At 33.6% G+C, this 20332-nt stretch overlaps 1 protein-coding gene across 2 annotated transcripts; it reads left to right on the top strand.

Annotated features, from left to right (window-relative positions):
- Positions 1–838: 838 nt before the first annotated feature.
- Positions 839–12851, top strand: LOC111625572 (beta-1,3-galactosyltransferase 6-like). 2 transcript variants are annotated; one of them, XM_023368748.1, is made up of 2 exons: positions 839–970; positions 11158–12851. In XM_023368748.1, exon 2 carries the CDS (start codon positions 11237–11239, stop codon positions 12263–12265), a length of 1029 nt encoding a protein of 342 aa, XP_023224516.1. In that variant the 5' UTR covers positions 839–970; positions 11158–11236; the 3' UTR covers positions 12266–12851. The 2 variants fall into 2 exon arrangements, with proteins under 2 accessions (XP_023224516.1, XP_023224517.1); XM_023368749.1 differs by lacking the exon at positions 839–970 and adding an exon at positions 5944–5961.
- Positions 12852–20332: the final 7481 nt, after the last annotated feature.

Raw genomic sequence — 20332 nt, 5'->3', positions numbered from 1 at the left:
GCCTACTCTGAGGAACCTGGGATCAAATCTAGACGAGCAACCCCAGGAATTTTTCATTGATGATCAGGCCCATCCCACTGTGGACATGGTTCCTTATGATTGAAAAGGCTAGTGCCCACAGCAGGAAGAGTAAAAAATAAAAAATATGCTATTATTTTATCTTTTCTAGTCGAGAAAACATTGTCTTATATTTTATACATACGTACTTTTCATTTTATATATTCGTATGTATAATTAATGGAGTACGGAGTAGGTGACAAAAGAGGACATAAATCAGTCAGTCCCTTAATTATTCGTTTGTATTATTTCAAATAATGCATTATATATTTTTCTATACATTCGTAAGAAGCTTAAATTTGCAAATTTAAGCCATTATAATTAAAACGGAGTAATTTGGTGACATGGCCGCAAACGCCATCGCTATCAATCGAGTTATATAAATTTGCCGCTAAATTAATTTAATTGACCGAAAAATGGGGGAGAAAATAATATATTGGTGTATTATCATTCGAATTTCTGTTGACGTTCAACAAAATAAAAGTATTTAATTGACACTCAGTTGATTTAAGCTGTCAGACTAGCGCTCTGGGGGACCCGGGATTGAATCCCGGCAATCGAAAAACCACGGGAATGGGCGATTCGTCCCGATACTAACACCTGGTCGTTATGGGCTTGTTAAATTGGTGCCCACAGGGTAGGAAAATATTTAAATTTTTTAAATTATATAAAATGTTTCTACCAACGAAAATTTATTATTATATATATATATATTTTTTTTTTTAATGAAAAACATTTAACACCGCTAGAGGGGGTAATAGTAATATTCTGCCAAATTCTCTCCGTCTGTATGACAGAAGTAGCCCAAACGTTAAGCGAAACTTCTGCTGCGGGGCTTAACTAAATCCGTTTAAAACAAAACTGAATTGATGTAAATTTCTAGTTTTAATTTTAACAAAATTTGTTTAATTAGGTAAGTCAATTATTTAAATATTTTAATAATTATAATTTCGAGTCGTATAAGTAACGTTCCTGTAAAACCACGTGTTTTCTCGTTTTTTCGTTATATTTAATCGCGAATTTTTCGAGAAATTAATAATCTAAATTTATGATTTTATTCTTTGCTTCATTCTCTGTTTTTATTATTTATTTAAATGTGCACTTATTTATTATTATATGTCATTCAGTTGTATTATTTAACAAAAATTTGAAATCAACTGCAGAAATGAAACTGAAAAATAACGTTCTACACGAGCACGTGATCAAGTTAGTCACGTGATCATGTAGACTATTGTTATAGGGTCCCAAGGCCTCATATAGATGAGGCAGTTGGGACCTTATAAGAAGTATAGACTGTGCCCATAGGAGCAAAAAAGTCAAAAGAACCAGCGGTCTATGTGTGACCCTTTACAAGATATGACCCTTGATATCGCTCTTTTCTGGAATTTCAAAGACCTACAACAATCAACAATTATTCACTTTACTAGAGTGGCTAAGCTTGCTATAAAGCTTGTAAAACACCGAGAAACGCTGTCGCACCGACCACTGATGGGATGCGATTGGAGTCGTCTAAGTACTCCGTTAAGTCTTGTGTGTTTAACGAACGGCCCGGTTGAGGCAAATATCTCAAGGGTCGTAATTAGAGATGCGGATCTGACTTTTCTGGTTGTCTAGGGCTGGGATGGCAAACCTTTTTGAGCTCGTGTGCCTACGTATGCGTACTTAGCTTTAAAGATGTTTCTGCCTGCCAAAGTTTTAGACTCTGAATAAAGATATTTAAAGAAATTAAAAGAATTTGCTTTAATTTAAAATAAATGCAATAAAGCTGGCTGATAAAACGGTAGTCAGGTGATAAATTAAAATTGTATTATACGTTACGTGCGACGGATTTGCCACCCTCATTCTAGGGAGTAATATTTTGGGTTCAAACCCCTCGTTTGGAACTGCAATTTTACCATAAAGTCTTGGCTGAGTTAATCGATGCTTCTAACATTGGGTGAAAGAACACTAATGTTTTCGATTTAGTTGAAAGTTGACGGTTGGAAATGAAATTCTGTTTTTAACTGTGTATACCGGAGGATGGCCCATTAGCTAGATTAAACACCTTAGTGTTTTTTAAATGTCACTGCTATTAAAGGTGCATTGATTAATTCAGCCAGTAAATATAATGGCTAGCGCATTCTTATTAAAGTCTTAGCATACTGACACGAGGGATTCGAGTTTGAATCTGTCCAATTCTAGTATATTGGCTTTATGTAGTAGTAAATAAATCCACAAAGACACCAAGAACAAGCAAAAATGTTTTGTGTTTGAATTATATAACTTGTTGTTATGTTTATTACCACTCATGTACTTTTTTATTACACAGAGCACTAGCATCAATACATTCAAAAGTTGAAAAGCAATTCCACGTTTACTGTTCTCACAAAGAAATAAACTAATAAACTTTATTGTATCGAAAAAAACAGTAAAAATGAAATTGTCTACAAATAAAATAATACACTATATTATGTTGGAATAAAACTTAGATAAATAATTAGCTCCATAATTTCCTCCCCATAATCTATAGCAATGTATAATCCACTAGGGACAAGTTTTCAATGATAAAAATTTATTTTTGAGTTCAAATAATCAGTTGTACTCGCTAATAACAGTATAATAATGTAAAATGTAATATGATGATGTATAATAAATGCACACAATAAGTCATAGTGCACTTAAATGCAACTCGGATTTATACTATTTGCATCAAATAATGAAAATGAGACTAATTTTACGCAGAGTTTCTTGGTCTGGAATTATCGTCCTGATCTTAAATTTATAATGATGTTTTTGGTCTGGAATTATCGTCCTGATCTTAAATTTATAATGATGTTTTAAATCAAATAAATAAAAATTAAATCACAAAGGTTACAAGGGGTGGCCAAATCTTGTCATGATAGGAATCATACACCGCTTACCAGAAATACGTGTGTGTCACATCCTCTATGCCTATTGGAGAGATGAATCATCTGTTTATATTAATATAGTTATTACTATTACTTTAATGGTGCTTTACAAATGACTAGATAAACATTCATTTAATTCCTTCAATCCTAAGCTTTCGGTTGACTGTTTGAGGCTGAGTTGCAAGTTACACTTACTCCCTTAAGCTCTTACAATACCAAGTTACACTTACAATCACTATGTAATAGTCAAAAAACTTAGAACAAAGCTGGCAACATTGTTGCTGGACTTTCCTGGAATATTTTGTTTTCATTGTTATTATTACTTCTATAAGTCTTCATATTGGTTTGGGAGATGTCGTCAATAAACCAATAGTCCAATTTTACTGGAAATTTCTAGAAACCTTTCTCCAAATATGAAAATTCCCAGCAAAATTTCAGAAATTTTCAACAAAAAAAAGGCACTGGAGTTATTAAGCTTCAAAGTGGGTAAAAAAAAATTGTACCCACACATGCACACTAACATCAATACACAGAAAAAAAAATCCTCCGCTTTTTTTTTGCATTTCTTGACATTCTGGAGTCCAAAAATATAAAAATCTTGGGGGCTATTTTCTGACCAAATGCGATACTTTCTTTCTGTTATATAACAACAAAAAATAACAGCAGGAAAATAATGTTAATATGTGCAAGTAGTATGGACAGACTTTATAAAAAGTAATTATATCTGAGAGATGTAACAAGAGTCTAGAAGAGTGGTATGTGTCTCACAAGCTACAATTTGGCCAATATGGCTGGCTATATTCCATTCCTAAATAGAAGTAAATGGGTCTGTCGACATCTTTTGTCCTCCCAGCAGACTTCACATCTTGTCATGTTAAGAAAACTTGATGTGGAAAAATTATCACATTATCTGCAGTAGTCTATAATCTATACTATTAAAGTCAAAAGTTTTTAATACACAATGTGTAAATTATGGGCAGGAAAATATGGTAATTGTTTATTTATTAAGTTTTTATCTAAAAGTAATCTTTCTGTGCAAGCAGGCAGATAAGTACAGATTGAAAATGGGTAGAGCAAACAAATATACTTGTGCTTTTCCTTTAGATCCACTATTGCAGACACATGAATTAATAACAAAGTTGATTGAATGATCTTGGGACCAGAACATGCAGACAGATATTTTCATGTACAAAATTTAAACATAGAATTCCTCACCAGCACGTACAGACAGGTATTTATTAAACGGAAGTAAGAGGACTGGGTCAGTTCACACATTTCATTAAGAGATGGATTTGGCGCCAAAATTTCTCCATATGTTTGCTCTCATTTCAATCAATGTATTATTATGTTGCACTTACTAAACCTTTATTATCCTGTACTTGTAAACTATTCGTAAAAACAAATGTTTTCGGCCTCAGACGAGGTCTTCTTCAGGCTAAAATAATAAAATAAGCTTTCTTATGCTTGGCGTTACGTATGCGAAGAACAACAAAACGATGACGATACGTAACTCGCGCATGAATTTGATTATATTTTAAAACTAAACGTTCATTCTAAGAATGGAATCCAATTATATTAACCTGAAGAAGACCTCGTCTGAGGCCGAAAACGTTTGTTTTTACGAATAGTTTACAAGTACCGGATAATAAAGGTTTAGTAAGTGTGATTTTATCAGAATATCGGTATTCAGATTAGAAGATTTTTGTGTTATTATGTTCTAAATAAAAAATATCCATCTGTGTGTTCCATCATTTATTTTATCTTTGAAATAACATTATTTTCAATTTATTGATCTCATTAAATGGGGATTAAATGTTGCTCAGCTGTTTTCTTCTTCAGCTAGGATGCATAGTGATTGTAACACTTTAATTCATTTTATAGGAGTCATTTAATAATTACAGGTGAACAGTTTCAAAGCTTCCTAGTTTTATTTTCAGACCATTTCTTTCAAAAATCTGTCATTCTATTTTTAACAGATTTGCTGTACAAAATGGAACATGATTCAGAACAAACTGCATGTGATTCTAAACATGGAGTCAGTATATATTATATGTCAGCCTTTAAGCTAAATATTGTAGTAATCTATTTTGAGAATTGTATACAGAATGTTCCATAAATCTGGAACCATAGGAATTATGAGTTTTATTTATTCTTTTACAGATGATACAGATTTTACATGGCATTAAGGAGGAATAAATTTTGATGATAGGGATCCAAAGTCAGTGTGAAGTTATTGAAAAATTTAACAAGCTGGAGCCCACCAGTGGCCAAGCTCTGTGTTCCCTGAACACTGGGAGTTTGGTCATGGGTTTGCTCCTCGCTCGGGCGGGCTGGCCACGTGGAGTTTTCCGGGTTTTCTCCACATCTGTAACACCTAGATTGGGACGGTTTCCCTTAAAAACACATCCAGGAATATTAAGTACTGGGGTTGGATGTCACGCCAACAGTTATCTCAATTAAAACTTCTTCCAAAACTTCACACTATGAGGCGTTAAATATAATTAAAATATTTTATTCTTGCAAGCGCTTTTGACGTAAATATGCACGTCGTCTTCAGGCAATTCAAAAACGAATAGAGAATTCGAACCATACATTTAAATTTAAACGGCTAATATCGTTAATGTTTAAATTTAAATGTATGGTTCAAATTCTCTATTCGTTTTTGAATTGCCTGAAAACGACGTGCATATTTACGTCGAAAGCGCTCGCAAGAATAAAATATTTTAATTATATTTAACATAGTTATATTCAAAAACGGCTAATATCATTAATGTTTAAATTTAAATGTATGGTTCAAATTCTCTATTCGATTTTGAATTGCCTGAAGACGACGTGCATATTTACGTCGAAAGCGCTCGCAAGAATAAAATAAAATATTTTAAATTATATTTAACGCCTCATAGTCTGAAGTTTTGGAAGAAGTTTTGATTGAGATAACTGTTGGCGTGACATCCAACCCCAGTACTTAATACTCCTAANTTTCTAGTTTTAATTTTAACAAAATTTGTTTAATTAGGTAAGTCAATTATTTAAATATTTTAATAATTATAATTTCGAGTCGTATAAGTAACGTTCCTGTAAAACCACGTGTTTTCTCGTTTTTTCGTTATATTTAATCGCGAATTTTTCGAGAAATTAATAATCTAAATTTATGATTTTATTCTTTGCTTCATTCTCTGTTTTTATTATTTATTTAAATGTGCACTTATTTATTATTATATGTCATTCAGTTGTATTATTTAACAAAAATTTGAAATCAACTGCAGAAATGAAACTGAAAAATAACGTTCTACACGAGCACGTGATCAAGTTAGTCACGTGATCATGTAGACTATTGTTATAGGGTCCCAAGGCCTCATATAGATGAGGCAGTTGGGACCTTATAAGAAGTATAGACTGTGCCCATAGGAGCAAAAAAGTCAAAAGAACCAGCGGTCTATGTGTGACCCTTTACAAGATATGACCCTTGATATCGCTCTTTTCTGGAATTTCAAAGACCTACAACAATCAACAATTATTCACTTTACTAGAGTGGCTAAGCTTGCTATAAAGCTTGTAAAACACCGAGAAACGCTGTCGCACCGACCACTGATGGGATGCGATTGGAGTCGTCTAAGTACTCCGTTAAGTCTTGTGTGTTTAACGAACGGCCCGGTTGAGGCAAATATCTCAAGGGTCGTAATTAGAGATGCGGATCTGACTTTTCTGGTTGTCTAGGGCTGGGATGGCAAACCTTTTTGAGCTCGTGTGCCTACGTATGCGTACTTAGCTTTAAAGATGTTTCTGCCTGCCAAAGTTTTAGACTCTGAATAAAGATATTTAAAGAAATTAAAAGAATTTGCTTTAATTTAAAATAAATGCAATAAAGCTGGCTGATAAAACGGTAGTCAGGTGATAAATTAAAATCATATTATACGTTACGTGCGACGGATTTGCCACCCTCATTCTAGGGAGTAATATTTTGGGTTCAAACCCCTCGTTTGGAACTGCAATTTTACCATAAAGTCTTGGCTGAGTTAATCGATGCTTCTAACATTGGGTGAAAGAACACTAATGTTTTCGATTTAGTTGAAAGTTGACGGTTGGAAATGAAATTCTGTTTTTAACTGTGTATACCGGAGGATGGCCCATTAGCTAGATTAAACACCTTAGTGTTTTTTAAATGTCACTGCTATTAAAGGTGCATTGATTAATTCAGCCAGTAAATATAATGGCTAGCGCATTCTTATTAAAGTCTTAGCATACTGACACGAGGGATTCGAGTTTGAATCTGTCCAATTCTAGTATATTGGCTTTATGTAGTAGTAAATAAATCCACAAAGACACCAAGAACAAGCAAAAATGTTTTGTGTTTGAATTATATAACTTGTTGTTATGTTTATTACCACTCATGTACTTTTTTATTACACAGAGCACTAGCATCAATACATTCAAAAGTTGAAAAGCAATTCCACGTTTACTGTTCTCACAAAGAAATAAACTAATAAACTTTATTGTATTGAAAAAAACAGTAAAAATGAAATTGTCTACAAATAAAATAATACACTATATTATGTTGGAATAAAACTTAGATAAATAATTAGCTCCATAATTTCCTCCCCATAATCTATAGCAATGTATAATCCACTAGGGACAAGTTTTCAATGATAAAAATTTATTTTTGAGTTCAAATAATCAGTTGTACTCGCTAATAACAGTATAATAATGTAAAATGTAATATGATGATGTATAATAAATGCACACAATAAGTCATAGTGCACTTAAATGCAACTCGGATTTATACTATTTGCATCAAATAATGAAAATGAGACTAATTTTACGCAGAGTTTCTTGGTCTGGAATTATCGTCCTGATCTTAAATTTATAATGATGTTTTAAATCAAATAAATAAAAATTAAATCACAAAGGTTACAAGGGGTGGAGGTAACAAGGAAAAGTATTGGAATTGTGTCAAATTTGACATTCCAAATTCTTTGCAAATCTCCATGTTTTGAGACTGTGTATGTGTGTATGTTGGCATCTATTTTATTTAATGTCTCAAGATGGGATAAAGGTTAAGAAATAAAATTGGCATAATAGCTTGTATATAAGGAGCATTGATGCTATTAAATTTTGGTTGTTAAAGATCCAAGAGGGTGGGAACAAGATTGATTGCAGGTTTGGCAAATGGGAGCATGCAAGTACAGTGGGTGATCGGTTAACGAACATAATCCGTTCCAAGGTAGTCTCATACTACACTTTCATTATGAAAAGAACTTCAATAATTTATTTATTTACTGATTTTAAAGGTAATTCCATAGGCAAGAAGTACCTCTCCTCGATTAACAATGTAACATCCCTTTAAAATTACATAAAAGACACAAATAACGAAAGTATTTTAGGTTGGAACATAAAAAACACGGGTATTACTACAATATAATGAATACACAAAGGATAAAATAAAATACATGGTAAATTTACAAGAATACTATGTACAGAAATTAAAAATCTATAATAAAACTAAAAATAAATATCTGAAAAGGATATTAAAAATATCCGACACCTTAATTTAAAAAATGAAACAGTCACTTTGATCTTTTCGATGGTCCTTTATTATTAATAGAAGAGATAATTAAATTACAGTATGTGAATTTCAAACTGTTTTAATTTAAAGTTCCTCTTCAGTAGTACAAGAAAAAAGATACAATATAAACTCACTTGACTTGAATTGACATTACAAATTGTGAGAGAACTGTGATACAACTTAGTCATGCATTGCAATGAATAAATAGAAATACATAATCTAAAAATACATAGTTTTAAAATAGGATTTAAAATGTAAATTGCTTATAATAATAATAATAATAATGGAGTTTGGCCTAGACAAATGCAAAAAACTTCACATAGAAAAAGGAANGAAATGACTGTTATTGATAAATAATGTGCGCGCAGTTGTCATCCTTCTCGGAAGAGTCAAGAATCCATAAGCCTATCAAACAAGCAGCAACAAACTTCACACTAATTTGTTATAATTAAACAAGTGAATTCATATTAATAAAGTAAAATGGAACTTTTATGATCATTATTCCATAGATGTTCGTATCATTTAAATAAATTTACGATACAGGTCTGCAGGATTCAAACTTGTGAGTTTAATGGTCCCTGAGGTCAGAAAGGTTGGCGACCGCTGTTGGAAACTCTCCTCTTCCAACAGTGGATAGTGCTGTCAATTTATTCAAATTGGCATATGACTGTTACGTATATCTTGAGCTTCTGGAAATATTTTACTTTAAACTGGAATATTTTTACAATCCAATGTAAGGATAATGATATAAGACAAATCCAGTAAACTTGGATATCATTACCAGTTCTTTCCGTGCACAGCTTGCAATTTAATATAGCAAATTACTAAATAAGTATGTTCTTTCAAAATGTCAGAAAAACAAATCTTACACGATTTCACTACTACAGATAAGAATATTATATAACATTTGTACTCTTTACAATGAAAATGGTAATGTCTGGGAGCAACCACATTGTTGCACTGTTGTAAAATTGAGCCTAAACAATGCTTGGCACTGAAGCAACTTTTTTTTTTCTGAATGATGCACACTGAAACCTGTTCTTTTAATAAATGCATGCACTGATGCACTTAGTTCATTTAGTGAAATTGTCTATAATGATTCTGTAGAAAGGGAACATTTCATAAATTCATAACTACTACATTCAGTGGCAGATCGTGCAGGCACAAGTGTGCACTTGGGGCTTCCGCAGCTTTAGAAATATCCTTACTGCAGATTCTGAGAGATTCTACAACCCTCAGGCACAAAATACCATCTTTATCTACTCACTTAGGGATTTATTTTTAAGGAAACAATTGGCTTATCAGTATTGTTTTAATTAAGTAACAAATTGATTTGATAGCATTACATAGTATTTAGAACAATAGCCTCAAAACTAGGTTGAGCTTAGGGTCCTCTGAGTGTTTGATCCGCCACTGGTTATATTTACGTAGCTATAACACTATTTTTTTGTTTATTTTAAATACACAAGTAATAAAGCAAATAGTGGTTACCCCTTACAGCAGAAGCTGTAACTTTAAAAGATAAAAGTAATTTATGAACGTATATGAAATCCATCCCTACCCTTAGAATTAAGGTTTTTGCCATTTTATAATAATTAAAAATATAAAAAGTTTTTAAAATAATAAAATATCGTAACAGATGGCGGCACACGCGCAATTTTAAATGTTGCCGGGAAGGTTAAGCGGCGCGCATACCAATACGTAATTCTATTATTCCCATTTGTTACTAAAACACGATAATTTTCAAATAAATATTTTAAATTGCGANTTCAAAAACGAATAGAGAATTCGAACCATACATTTAAATTTAAACGGCTAATATCGTTAATGTTTAAATTTAAATGTATGGTTCGAATTCTCTATTCGTTTTTGAATTGCCTGAAGACGATGTGCATATTTACGTCGAAAGCGCTTGCAAGAATAAAATATTTTAATTATATTTAACGCCTCATAGTCTGAAGTTTTGGAAGAAGTTTTAATTCACATCCAGGAAGGCACCCACCTAGGCAGATCGCCCAAATGTTACGTGCCATAACTAAACAAACAAACATTAACAAGGTGCACCTAGACTGCCGTTTATGATTGGAGAGAAGTCTAAATGAAGCTTTTCATGGACACTGTGCACTCGATATCTGAAAATGGACACTCCAGCTGGGAACATAAATCCTTGAAATGGAAGAATTTGCACTCCCAGCTGGAGGTGTCCATTTTCGCACAGATATTGGGTGAACCGTATCTGTATACAGTTTCTCTATCTGGAAAAGAGAAAAGATTTGTTGCGCAGTACTTGAACAATTTGAATCTAAGACAATGAAGCTTGTTATACTCTTCAATAACTTCATTCTGACTTCAAGACTCTGTCATCAAAGTAACTTCAAATCATTCATCTTTATTCAGTACCGTGTACAGTACAGTACATGTGAAAGAATAAACAAAGATAACTCCTATGGTTCCAGAATCCCTGTGTATTTATCAAAATGTAATGTGTCTTAATTGGAACTCGGTGAAGACAGAAATCTTGTATAGAGCAAAGAACGAATGCTCGTTTGATTTTAAAGTTAATTAAATTAATCTTAACTGAAACTTTAAATTATCTTTATGTGACTTTGCATAAAATTTTTACAAATATTTTTCTTTTTCTTTTTTTAGGAAAGTATTTGTAATTTCTGCAATCCTGTATCATGTGTCAGCATGACTGTCAAAATGCAGTTTGGATACTGGATTTTTCATGTCAAATAAGATGACAGTCTTCAGATTCAAATTTAATTTACTTTTTTTTTGTATTTTAGGAATAGTATTTTTCCTTGGGTTATTTTTAGGAATGTTGCTGACACACAGCTGGTATGATGAAGATTGCTGTAAAGAATATGCACTTAAAAATGTGTTTTACGAAAGGGAGGGCTCGAAAAAATCTGTATCCGAATGGCAAGATAAACGTCCTCTCAATACTTTCTTAGTAGTATTAATATTCAGCAGTCCTACCAATAAAGATCGAAGAAATGCCATAAGGTCAACATGGTTGAAAACAAATTACGAAATTTTGCACTTTTTTGTTATCGGTACGGCATCGTTATCATTACTAGAACAACAAGAACTAAAAGAAGAGAATTATGTAAATAATGATTTACTTCTCCTCTCGTCGCTTAAAGACTATTACGCGGAACTGACTTCCAAATTAATTCAGTCTATGATTTGGCTAGACAGTAACGTCAACTTTAAATTTGTCACAAAGGTAGACGACGATAGTTTTGCTCAATTAGATCTCATTTATAATAAGTTATTACTGATGACTAATAAACAGAGACTGTATTGGGGATTTTTCGATGGACGATCGCGCGTAAAACACAGAGGCCAGTGGAAAGAAGAAAATTGGTTTCTGTGCGATTATTATTTGCCTTATGCAAGAGGCGGCGGTTATGTCTTATCTTCGGATTTAGTGAAATTCATAGTTAAAAATGCGGATTACCTACAACTTTATAATAGCGAAGACGTTTCGTTGGGTGTTTGGTTATCTCCTTTGAACATAAACAGAGTTCACGATCCAAATTTTGATACAGAATTTCAGTCACGTGGATGTTTTAACAGCTACCTTATTACTCATAAACAAAACATCCAACAAATGGTTGAAAAACATAAAAATCTCATTGAGAATGGTAACTTATGTAATAAAGAATTTAGAAGAAGAATTTCTTATATTTATAACTGGAAAACTGCACCGTCTCAATGTTGTATCCGAAACGACTCGACTATTCCTTAACGCCAGTAAACATACTTAATAATTGTCATTAATATCTATCACACAAAGCTTTTGAAATACAGTGTATTCCAAAATGAATGTTACCATTTTACATTACTGCAATTATGTTAATTATTATCTGAGAAGTATGCGATGTATACTGATCGATAGAGCGATTGACCAAGTTTTATATCAAGTTATGAAATGCATAATTGACATAAATGAATAAGAGAAATTTGTCTTCCCAGTTATGCCTCTCCCATTGAAATCAGTATTGATAAGGATCTTAAACAGTATTTTACCTTATTTATACATTTGAAAACATCTCGCACATTCAAACTTCTTGTCGTCTACTACCTCTAGGAAGCACCATAAATGAAAATGGTGACTTTGCAACAGAGAAGGCAATTTGTGTCTTGTGACGGCACAAACCTATCCTAGAAAATCACTCATTGTGCAACATGAGTAATTTGCAGGAGCTGTAGAATTGTGGATGCTGTGGGAAGAGTGACAACAGATATGCCATAGTGAGCTTAGGAGGAATTTGAGTATCGGTCAGGTGTGTGCCATGTGACACAAGGTGCACACATTGAGAAATTGTAATGGGCAAATATGAAACTTGAACAGTTTTCCAATGTTTTAACGTACATTAGGGCACATCTATACATTTGTTATTCGCCAAATACTGGGCAAACATTTGGCAAATACCGAGTAGTGTGGACGGTTTACTTGCGTTTGGTATTTGCAGATTCCCAGTTCTTGTCAGTAAATTGTATTGATTATTTGTGTCATCCGTCTATGCATTCGCACTCATATTAATGTTTTTTTTTTTCTTCCTTTTTTTAATTTTTGGTCATCAGTATTGATATTTTAGTCTTTTATTCTTGATTTGGTTTATAGTTTAAATTTTTGTTTCCTCTGGTCTTTTTTGCAATACAGTTTTATTGTGATGTTTTTTAAAAAATTCCTCTGCTTTGTGAAGTGATACCATCAACTACCTTCTTTTTGGCGTCTTTTTCATTAATTAACGGAAGGGTTAATAGATGCAAACAATTTGTATTTATAAAAGCAGGAGCACAAATTACTGTATGAGAATTGTCCATTTTCTAGATCTTCGACAAACATTTATTGTGCCGAAAATGAACCGACGCTCGACATATACTCAAATGTGTGTACAGCGCACAAGCCAAGTGACACAGTTCGGCAAATGCCCCAATGAAAAGCAAGTATTTTGTATTCGGCAAATAACCAATGTGTAGACGTGCCCTTACAATGTTCTCAGATAATATTTAACGTAATTACATAATTTAAAATGGTAGCATTTCTTGGAAGATCCTATGTAGTTTTCATTAGTGTGTACAATATAATGGTAATAGTAAGCTTTTTTATAAAAGGAAATATGTAAATACATTAGTAACTATGATCAAGCACATAATAGATAGTTAGTTTACTACTATATATTTATTGATATCTATCTATATATTGTAATTTGTTTTAATCTGATTCTAATGAATAAAAGAAATTGATATTATACTGTAGGTGTCTTGTATTAAAATTTTTATATCATATAAAAATATACAGGATGATTAAGTAAAAATTTACTTGTAAGGAATAGACTTGATGACACTTTGAGCCCAACTGGCTCATTACTACTATGCTACATTTTGCAAGAAATAGCATTTATTAACTATGGACTTGAGGAATAACATTTGGAACACTATAAATAAATGAGCAATTGTTTATTCTGACATTGTCAATGCTGATTTTTAATCATATTTTTAATTTATTTCATTTAAAATATATGTTCTCCAATGAAAATTAATAGTGACTTGTCCCTGTACAGTACATCATACTTTTAATAATAGTCATGCCGGTCATTTAACACCTTACGAGGAAAATTTTTAATTGAAATAATGTGACTTCCAGTTTGCATCAAAAGTTTGTATATAGTTAATAGGGCCTCCTATCCCTGAGGTTTCCGTATCTGGTCTTGTTTTTCATCTATCTAACTCTGTTCTTAAGATTAAAGAAAAACAGACAGGCAGATGATAGTGGAATTTACAGGTCTACAATTTTTCAAATTGGAGCCCAAATATTTCCCCTCCAAAAAATGTCTGAAGTCAACATTGTACATGGGGCCTCCTAATTCAAATTGCATGGGTCCCATGAAGCTATAACATACCACTAGGTAATACAGCAGTAGTGCCCAAACTGTTAGATTGATAGGCCAAATTGCACATAAGCCATAGTTAGACAGACCACAGAATTTTATATGATATATATACAGAATGATCCTATTTCTATCATTAATAAATTATGTCAGAGATATTCAAAGACCAGATTTGGTCCGAGATCAGCTGTAGTTGGGCACCACTGTTGTATAGAATAGAAATAATACTGCTGTTAATATTTCTCTGTTTATTAGAAAGATATTGGAAACCAGCAATCGCCAACCAGTGGTCCATGGAAAAATTTGGAAATTGGTCAACTCAAGGTTTCGCGAAGTATTACGAAAGAAATGCAAAATGCTTGGTTTATTCTCACTCATTTAGGATTTTTTATTTGAACCTAAAACCAAACACGAAATGATAGTGGAATTTACAGGTCTACAATTTTTCAAATTGGAGCCCAAATATTTCCCCTCCAAAAAATGTCTGAAGTCAACATTGTACATGGGGCCTCCTAATTCAAATTGCATGGGTCCCATGAAGCTATAACATACCACTAGGTAATACAGCAGTAGTGCCCAAACTGTTAGATTGATAGGCCAAATTGCACATAAGCCATAGTTAGACAGACCACAGAATTTTATATGATATATATACAGAATGATCCTATTTCTATCATTAATAAATTATGTCAGAGATATTCAAAGACCAGATTTGGTCCGAGATCAGCTGTAGTTGGGCACCACTGTTGTATAGAATAGAAATAATACTGCTGTTAATATTTCTCTGTTTATTAGAAAGATATTGGAAACCAGCAATCGCCAACCAGTGGTCCATGGAAAAATTTGGAAATTGGTCAACTCAAGGTTTCGCGAAGTATTACGAAAGAAATGCAAAATGCTTGGTTTATTCTCACTCATTTAGGATTTTTTATTTGAACCTAAAACCAAACACGAAATGATAGTGGAATTTACAGGTCTACAATTTTTCAAATTGGAGCCCAAATATTTCCCCTCCAAAAAATGTCTGAAGTCAACATTGTACATGGGGCCTCCTAATTCAAATTGCATGGGTCCCATGAAGCTATAACATACCACTAGGTAATACAGCAGTAGTGCCCAAACTGTTAGATTGATAGGCCAAATTGCACATAAGCCATAGTTAGACAGACCACAGAATTTTATATGATATATATACAGAATGATCCTATTTCTATCATTAATAAATTATGTCAGAGATATTCAAAGACCAGATTTGGTCCGAGATCAGCTGTAGTTGGGCACCACTGTTGTATAGAATAGAAATAATACTGCTGTTAATATTTCTCTGTTTATTAGAAAGATATTGGAAACCAGCAATCGCCAACCAGTGGTCCATGGAAAAATTTGGAAATTGGTCAACTCAAGGTTTCGCGAAGTATTACGAAAGAAATGCAAAATGCTTGGTTTATTCTCACTCATTTAGGATTTTTTATTTGAACCTAAAACCAAACACGAAATGATAGTGGAATTTACAGGTCTACAATTTTTCAAATTGGAGCCCAAATATTTCCCCTCCAAAAAATGTCTGAAGTCAACATTGTACATGGGGCCTCCTAATTCAAATTGCATGGGTCCCATGAAGCTATAACATACCACTAGGTAATACAGCAGTAGTGCCCAAACTGTTAGATTGATAGGCCAAATTGCACATAAGCCATAGTTAGACAGACCACAGAATTTTATATGATATATATACAGAATGATCCTATTTCTATCATTAANTAAAATAATAAAATATCGTAACAGATGGCGGCACACGCGCAATTTTAAATGTTGCCGGGAAGGTTAAGCGGCGCGCATACCAATACGTAATTCTATTATTCCCATTTGTTACTAAAACACGATAATTTTCAAATAAATATTTTAAATTGCGAGTCAAATTAAAATGTTTTTAATCACTAATTCTTATATTAATTTAACTCGATATAGGCCCAATAGTATTTACGTAGAGTCACGCGCTTTGATAATTTGCATACGCCGGAAGCATTTTTCTCGTAGAACGTGAGCGTGCTGGAAAATCGAACGATACCGAAAAAACTTGTGTTATTCGACGAAAGTTTCAATTGACACTGGCATAAAGGTAAGTCGATACGTGGCACGGTTTTATTTTTGTTTGGTTTCGCTTTAATTGTAGTTAATCCGCGTAAAACTAAATGGGATTACGCCGCGAATGTCATAGTATATCATTAAAAACTATTCGGAGGTTAAATTTACCTTAGGTAGCCAAAATGGCGGCGTTTCGGTTAGATTAGCTAGATTTTTAGTAGACGTTTCCTTTATTTATTTATTTATTTTGTTCAAGAACTACCGTAAATCAATAACTAGTGACGTTTGGCACTCGGCGGCTCCCGTCTGGACCACGAACAGTCGGAGCGCGGCCATGTTGGCTACCTAAGTTAAATCTAACCGTCCCGCTAGCAATAATTGTTCTCCTCTTATATTTCTCGATAAACAGCTACGAGCAGCATATATCATTACAGTATATCGGACAGTAATATATGATTAATTTTACATTATTAGTTACAGGCGACCCAGATAAGGTAGCCATTTTGTAAAAAATGCAGCGCCCTCTATAGTTCGTGAAAAACGCGAATAGCTCACGATGGGAAGAAAGCCTCGTTCACATACTAGCGCGTCCTTAAGTGCCCTCTCGACGTGTATGAATCGGAACGTTTTTGATACTAGATGTCGCTATGCATCATAATTTTTATATTAAAACGAATTTCCGAAATATAATTTTTTTTTTGTTTTCATATTTTCCAATATGTTTATTTTGTTGGTGCAGAATAAAGAAATTTTTAACGATACAATATGTCGTGCCAGTGCTGCCAGCTAAAACACACACACCAACAAGACATAGCCAAGTATTGCAGTGACACAGCACTACCGGAAATTTGAATTTGTCGACTGAAACACTTTCGGTTGATATGTGTTCGGATAATCGATGCTCTACTGTACTACTGATGTCCCATATTCTTTTTTTAAAACTCTTTCTGCCCTGTGGGCACTAAGAAGGCCCACAGAGTGGAAAGAGTTTTAAAAAAAGCCTCTTTTAGCAATCCCATCATGGGTTCGGCCAGGCCCACAACAGGGCTGCCGGGTGGTGAAGGCCCGACGTATCTGGACGGTACACCTCCAAAAAATTCCTACATTCTGTAACATAACAAATATTCTTATTTTGAAAATTATGGCCTTTGCAGCAGTGGCCATTTTGGATCTTACGCAGGAACTTTGCATACCCTATACGATATACGAGGTTCCTGTGTGAGTCGGCTAAATTTAAGTGTTCGAAAAGTGAAAGAATGAGTTATTGTGTGGCACCAAATTGTAAAAGTAAATCTTAGTACATTATATTATTTAGATTTCCTGCAGATAAGCAAAGAAAAGTAAGATGGGTGCAGAACCGTAGATGGGATAAATGACAGCGAACTGAACATTTTAAACCGAGTACAATTGAAAATGTAAATGACACTGCCGAGACCTTAACTTTAAGATCCTTGGAGCATGCCCATGGGAGCAAAAAAGTCAAAGGAACCGTACTTCTGTGACCACTGATTGCTGTGTGTATAACTTGCAAGCGTGATGTTCTCAAGCAAGATGACAACCATAACTGCCGCCGTTGGGTTTCCACATTTATTTATATAGACTCTTCCTAATCTCGAGAATGGAGTTAGATAGATGAAAATCGATGGAGTCGTGTCGTATCTCAAGTGTGGTCGGAATTAATAAAAATTTTTCTTGTTATTGGCATTAACAATGGTTTTAAAAACTCGCCTCTACCCTCAAAATCAAGCTTTTTGCCATTTTATAATAAAAAAAAAATATATAGAAAAATTTTTAAAACAAATTCTCACAACAGATGACTCCACACCCAATTTTATTTATGATGATGAATAATATGAAAGTTATTTTAAACAAGAACCACAAACAGCCGGGAAAGTTACGCAACTCGTAGCTTAGTTTGCTAGATTTTTTTTTTAAACAATCTTCCCATCACTTATTTGGGTGAAGTCATTTGTTAGATAACACAATGATTAAACACAGCCTATTTTGATCGTATTAATTCGTTAAAATATTTAAAATTAATCTTAATCCTTGTAACTTTGCACACAATTTTATATTATTCTTATTGATCTCTTATACATTTAACACCATACTCCAGATTAAGGACCTACAGAAGCCAGACAGGCAGAGGACAGTGGGAATTTGTCTACAATTTTTTCAAATTATAGCCCAGTGATACATTAATACTCGTGACAGAGGCAATAAATGTGCCACTTTGTTGCTGTGCTCATGGATTAGGGATTATTCATTAGTTATGTCAACTTGGCAACTCCCTGCTGAGTACATTGATGTATTTTCTGCACTCTTTCCCTTTCCTTTAATTATATACACAATAAGTCATGGTCTCCAAATATTAAAGAAATGAATTTAAACAGTTAGTTTTATTCACTTGACTAATAAGTAGGCTTATGAGAACAAATTCATCTGCCACTACTACACTACAAAGTCCATGTACGTGTAGACAATACCTCGACCCTCTTCCCTCCCCATCATGTACAATGATGTACTTTCAGAAATCCCTTTCCTCCCTTAAACTGTACACACAATTAATGCACTAATCCAGTAATTGTCCACTGATATGAAAATTTTAAATGGAGGACAAGTTCTTTCAAAAAAGTGGACATTACAACATTGTTTGAGTAGGCTGACGACGACACTTTTACTATTTAATTGGTGTGTGCAGATGAAGTACTTTAAAGTTATTTTGAATAGTTAGTGCGATAGTTAATGATAACACTTTCCAGAAACTATAAAAAGCAGAACAGAAGTACCATTTACATATTAAAAAAAATACACTTTTAGTAATAACACAACAGCATTCATTTTAAAAATAATTTATTTGGTTTTAAATTATGTAGACCTACTCCAAGATTCCCGCATTGATAGGTGAACAGCTTGCATGCCCTATAGATACTGTGAGCTATGTCGGCGGCAGCTTTGCTACCAGCAAAGATACCTGTGCCGGACAGGTCAGAGGTAGGGGCCGGACTAAGACGTGTACACTGGTCCTCCAGGTTGGAGTTGTGTACTCCACCATGTAAAATCTTACCTGTTAAAAGATGGCAAAAGGAAAGAAAGTCATGGTCTGGGAGTGGTGAAGCTCCTGACCTTGAGAGTTGTCCCCACCCCACCAGCCAAGAAGTGACAGGATCAGAATAGGATAACAAGAAAAGAAAGCATAAGTGTGAATGTCATTTGGGTGTGGAATGTAATAGAAGCAGAGATAAAGTGAGTAAACTAATAAGGAAATAACTGAAAATAAGTTAGATGTTCTTCTCATGAATGTGACGAGAGTGAAAGAAAAGGACTATGTGGATGTGAAAGGAATGTGTTAATCTGGTCTGGTGTGCAAGAAATAGAGAGAGCAAATACAGGAGTAGGTGTTTTAGTTAATGCACTTATGAAGGAACCTAAGCAAGTGAATGAAAAACTGATGTGGGTGCATTTCAACATGAAGATGAAGAGTGATTGTTGTCATTGTGTATGTCCCAGTAGATACTGAAAAGGATGAGTTTTGGGGAAAGTTATGATGTCTTGGATGAGTGTTACCTTTCAGGAGTACAGTCAACCCCCCTATAACACGGGTTCCTATAGTTTGGATTCCTATATCACAGTGAAAAAATTGCGACAGTATTCATACAAACAGCTGAAAAAGCTCCTATAATTCAGTAAAACATCATTGCCGACTCGTGTTGCGACAGGATTGGTCGAATCTAGACCAATAGCGGATATTGCACAAACTGTTGAGTTTAAACGAGCAGTGGACCTACTAAAAACCATTTATTATTTAACATCCATAAAAATTATATTTATAT

Source organism: Centruroides sculpturatus, unplaced genomic scaffold, assembly GCF_000671375.1.
Source record: "Centruroides sculpturatus isolate CEXI.00-Female unplaced genomic scaffold, Cexi_2.0 scaffold389, whole genome shotgun sequence".
Classification (NCBI taxonomy): Eukaryota; Metazoa; Arthropoda; class Arachnida; order Scorpiones; family Buthidae; genus Centruroides; species Centruroides sculpturatus.
This window is presented reverse-complemented; position numbering and strand designations above follow the sequence as displayed.

Bases quoted from the DNA above. Each gene is read 5' to 3' on its own strand.
- LOC111625572 (XM_023368748.1), top strand. From the start codon at position 11,237: ATGTCAAATAAGATGACAGTCTTCAGATTCAAATTTAATTTACTTTTT.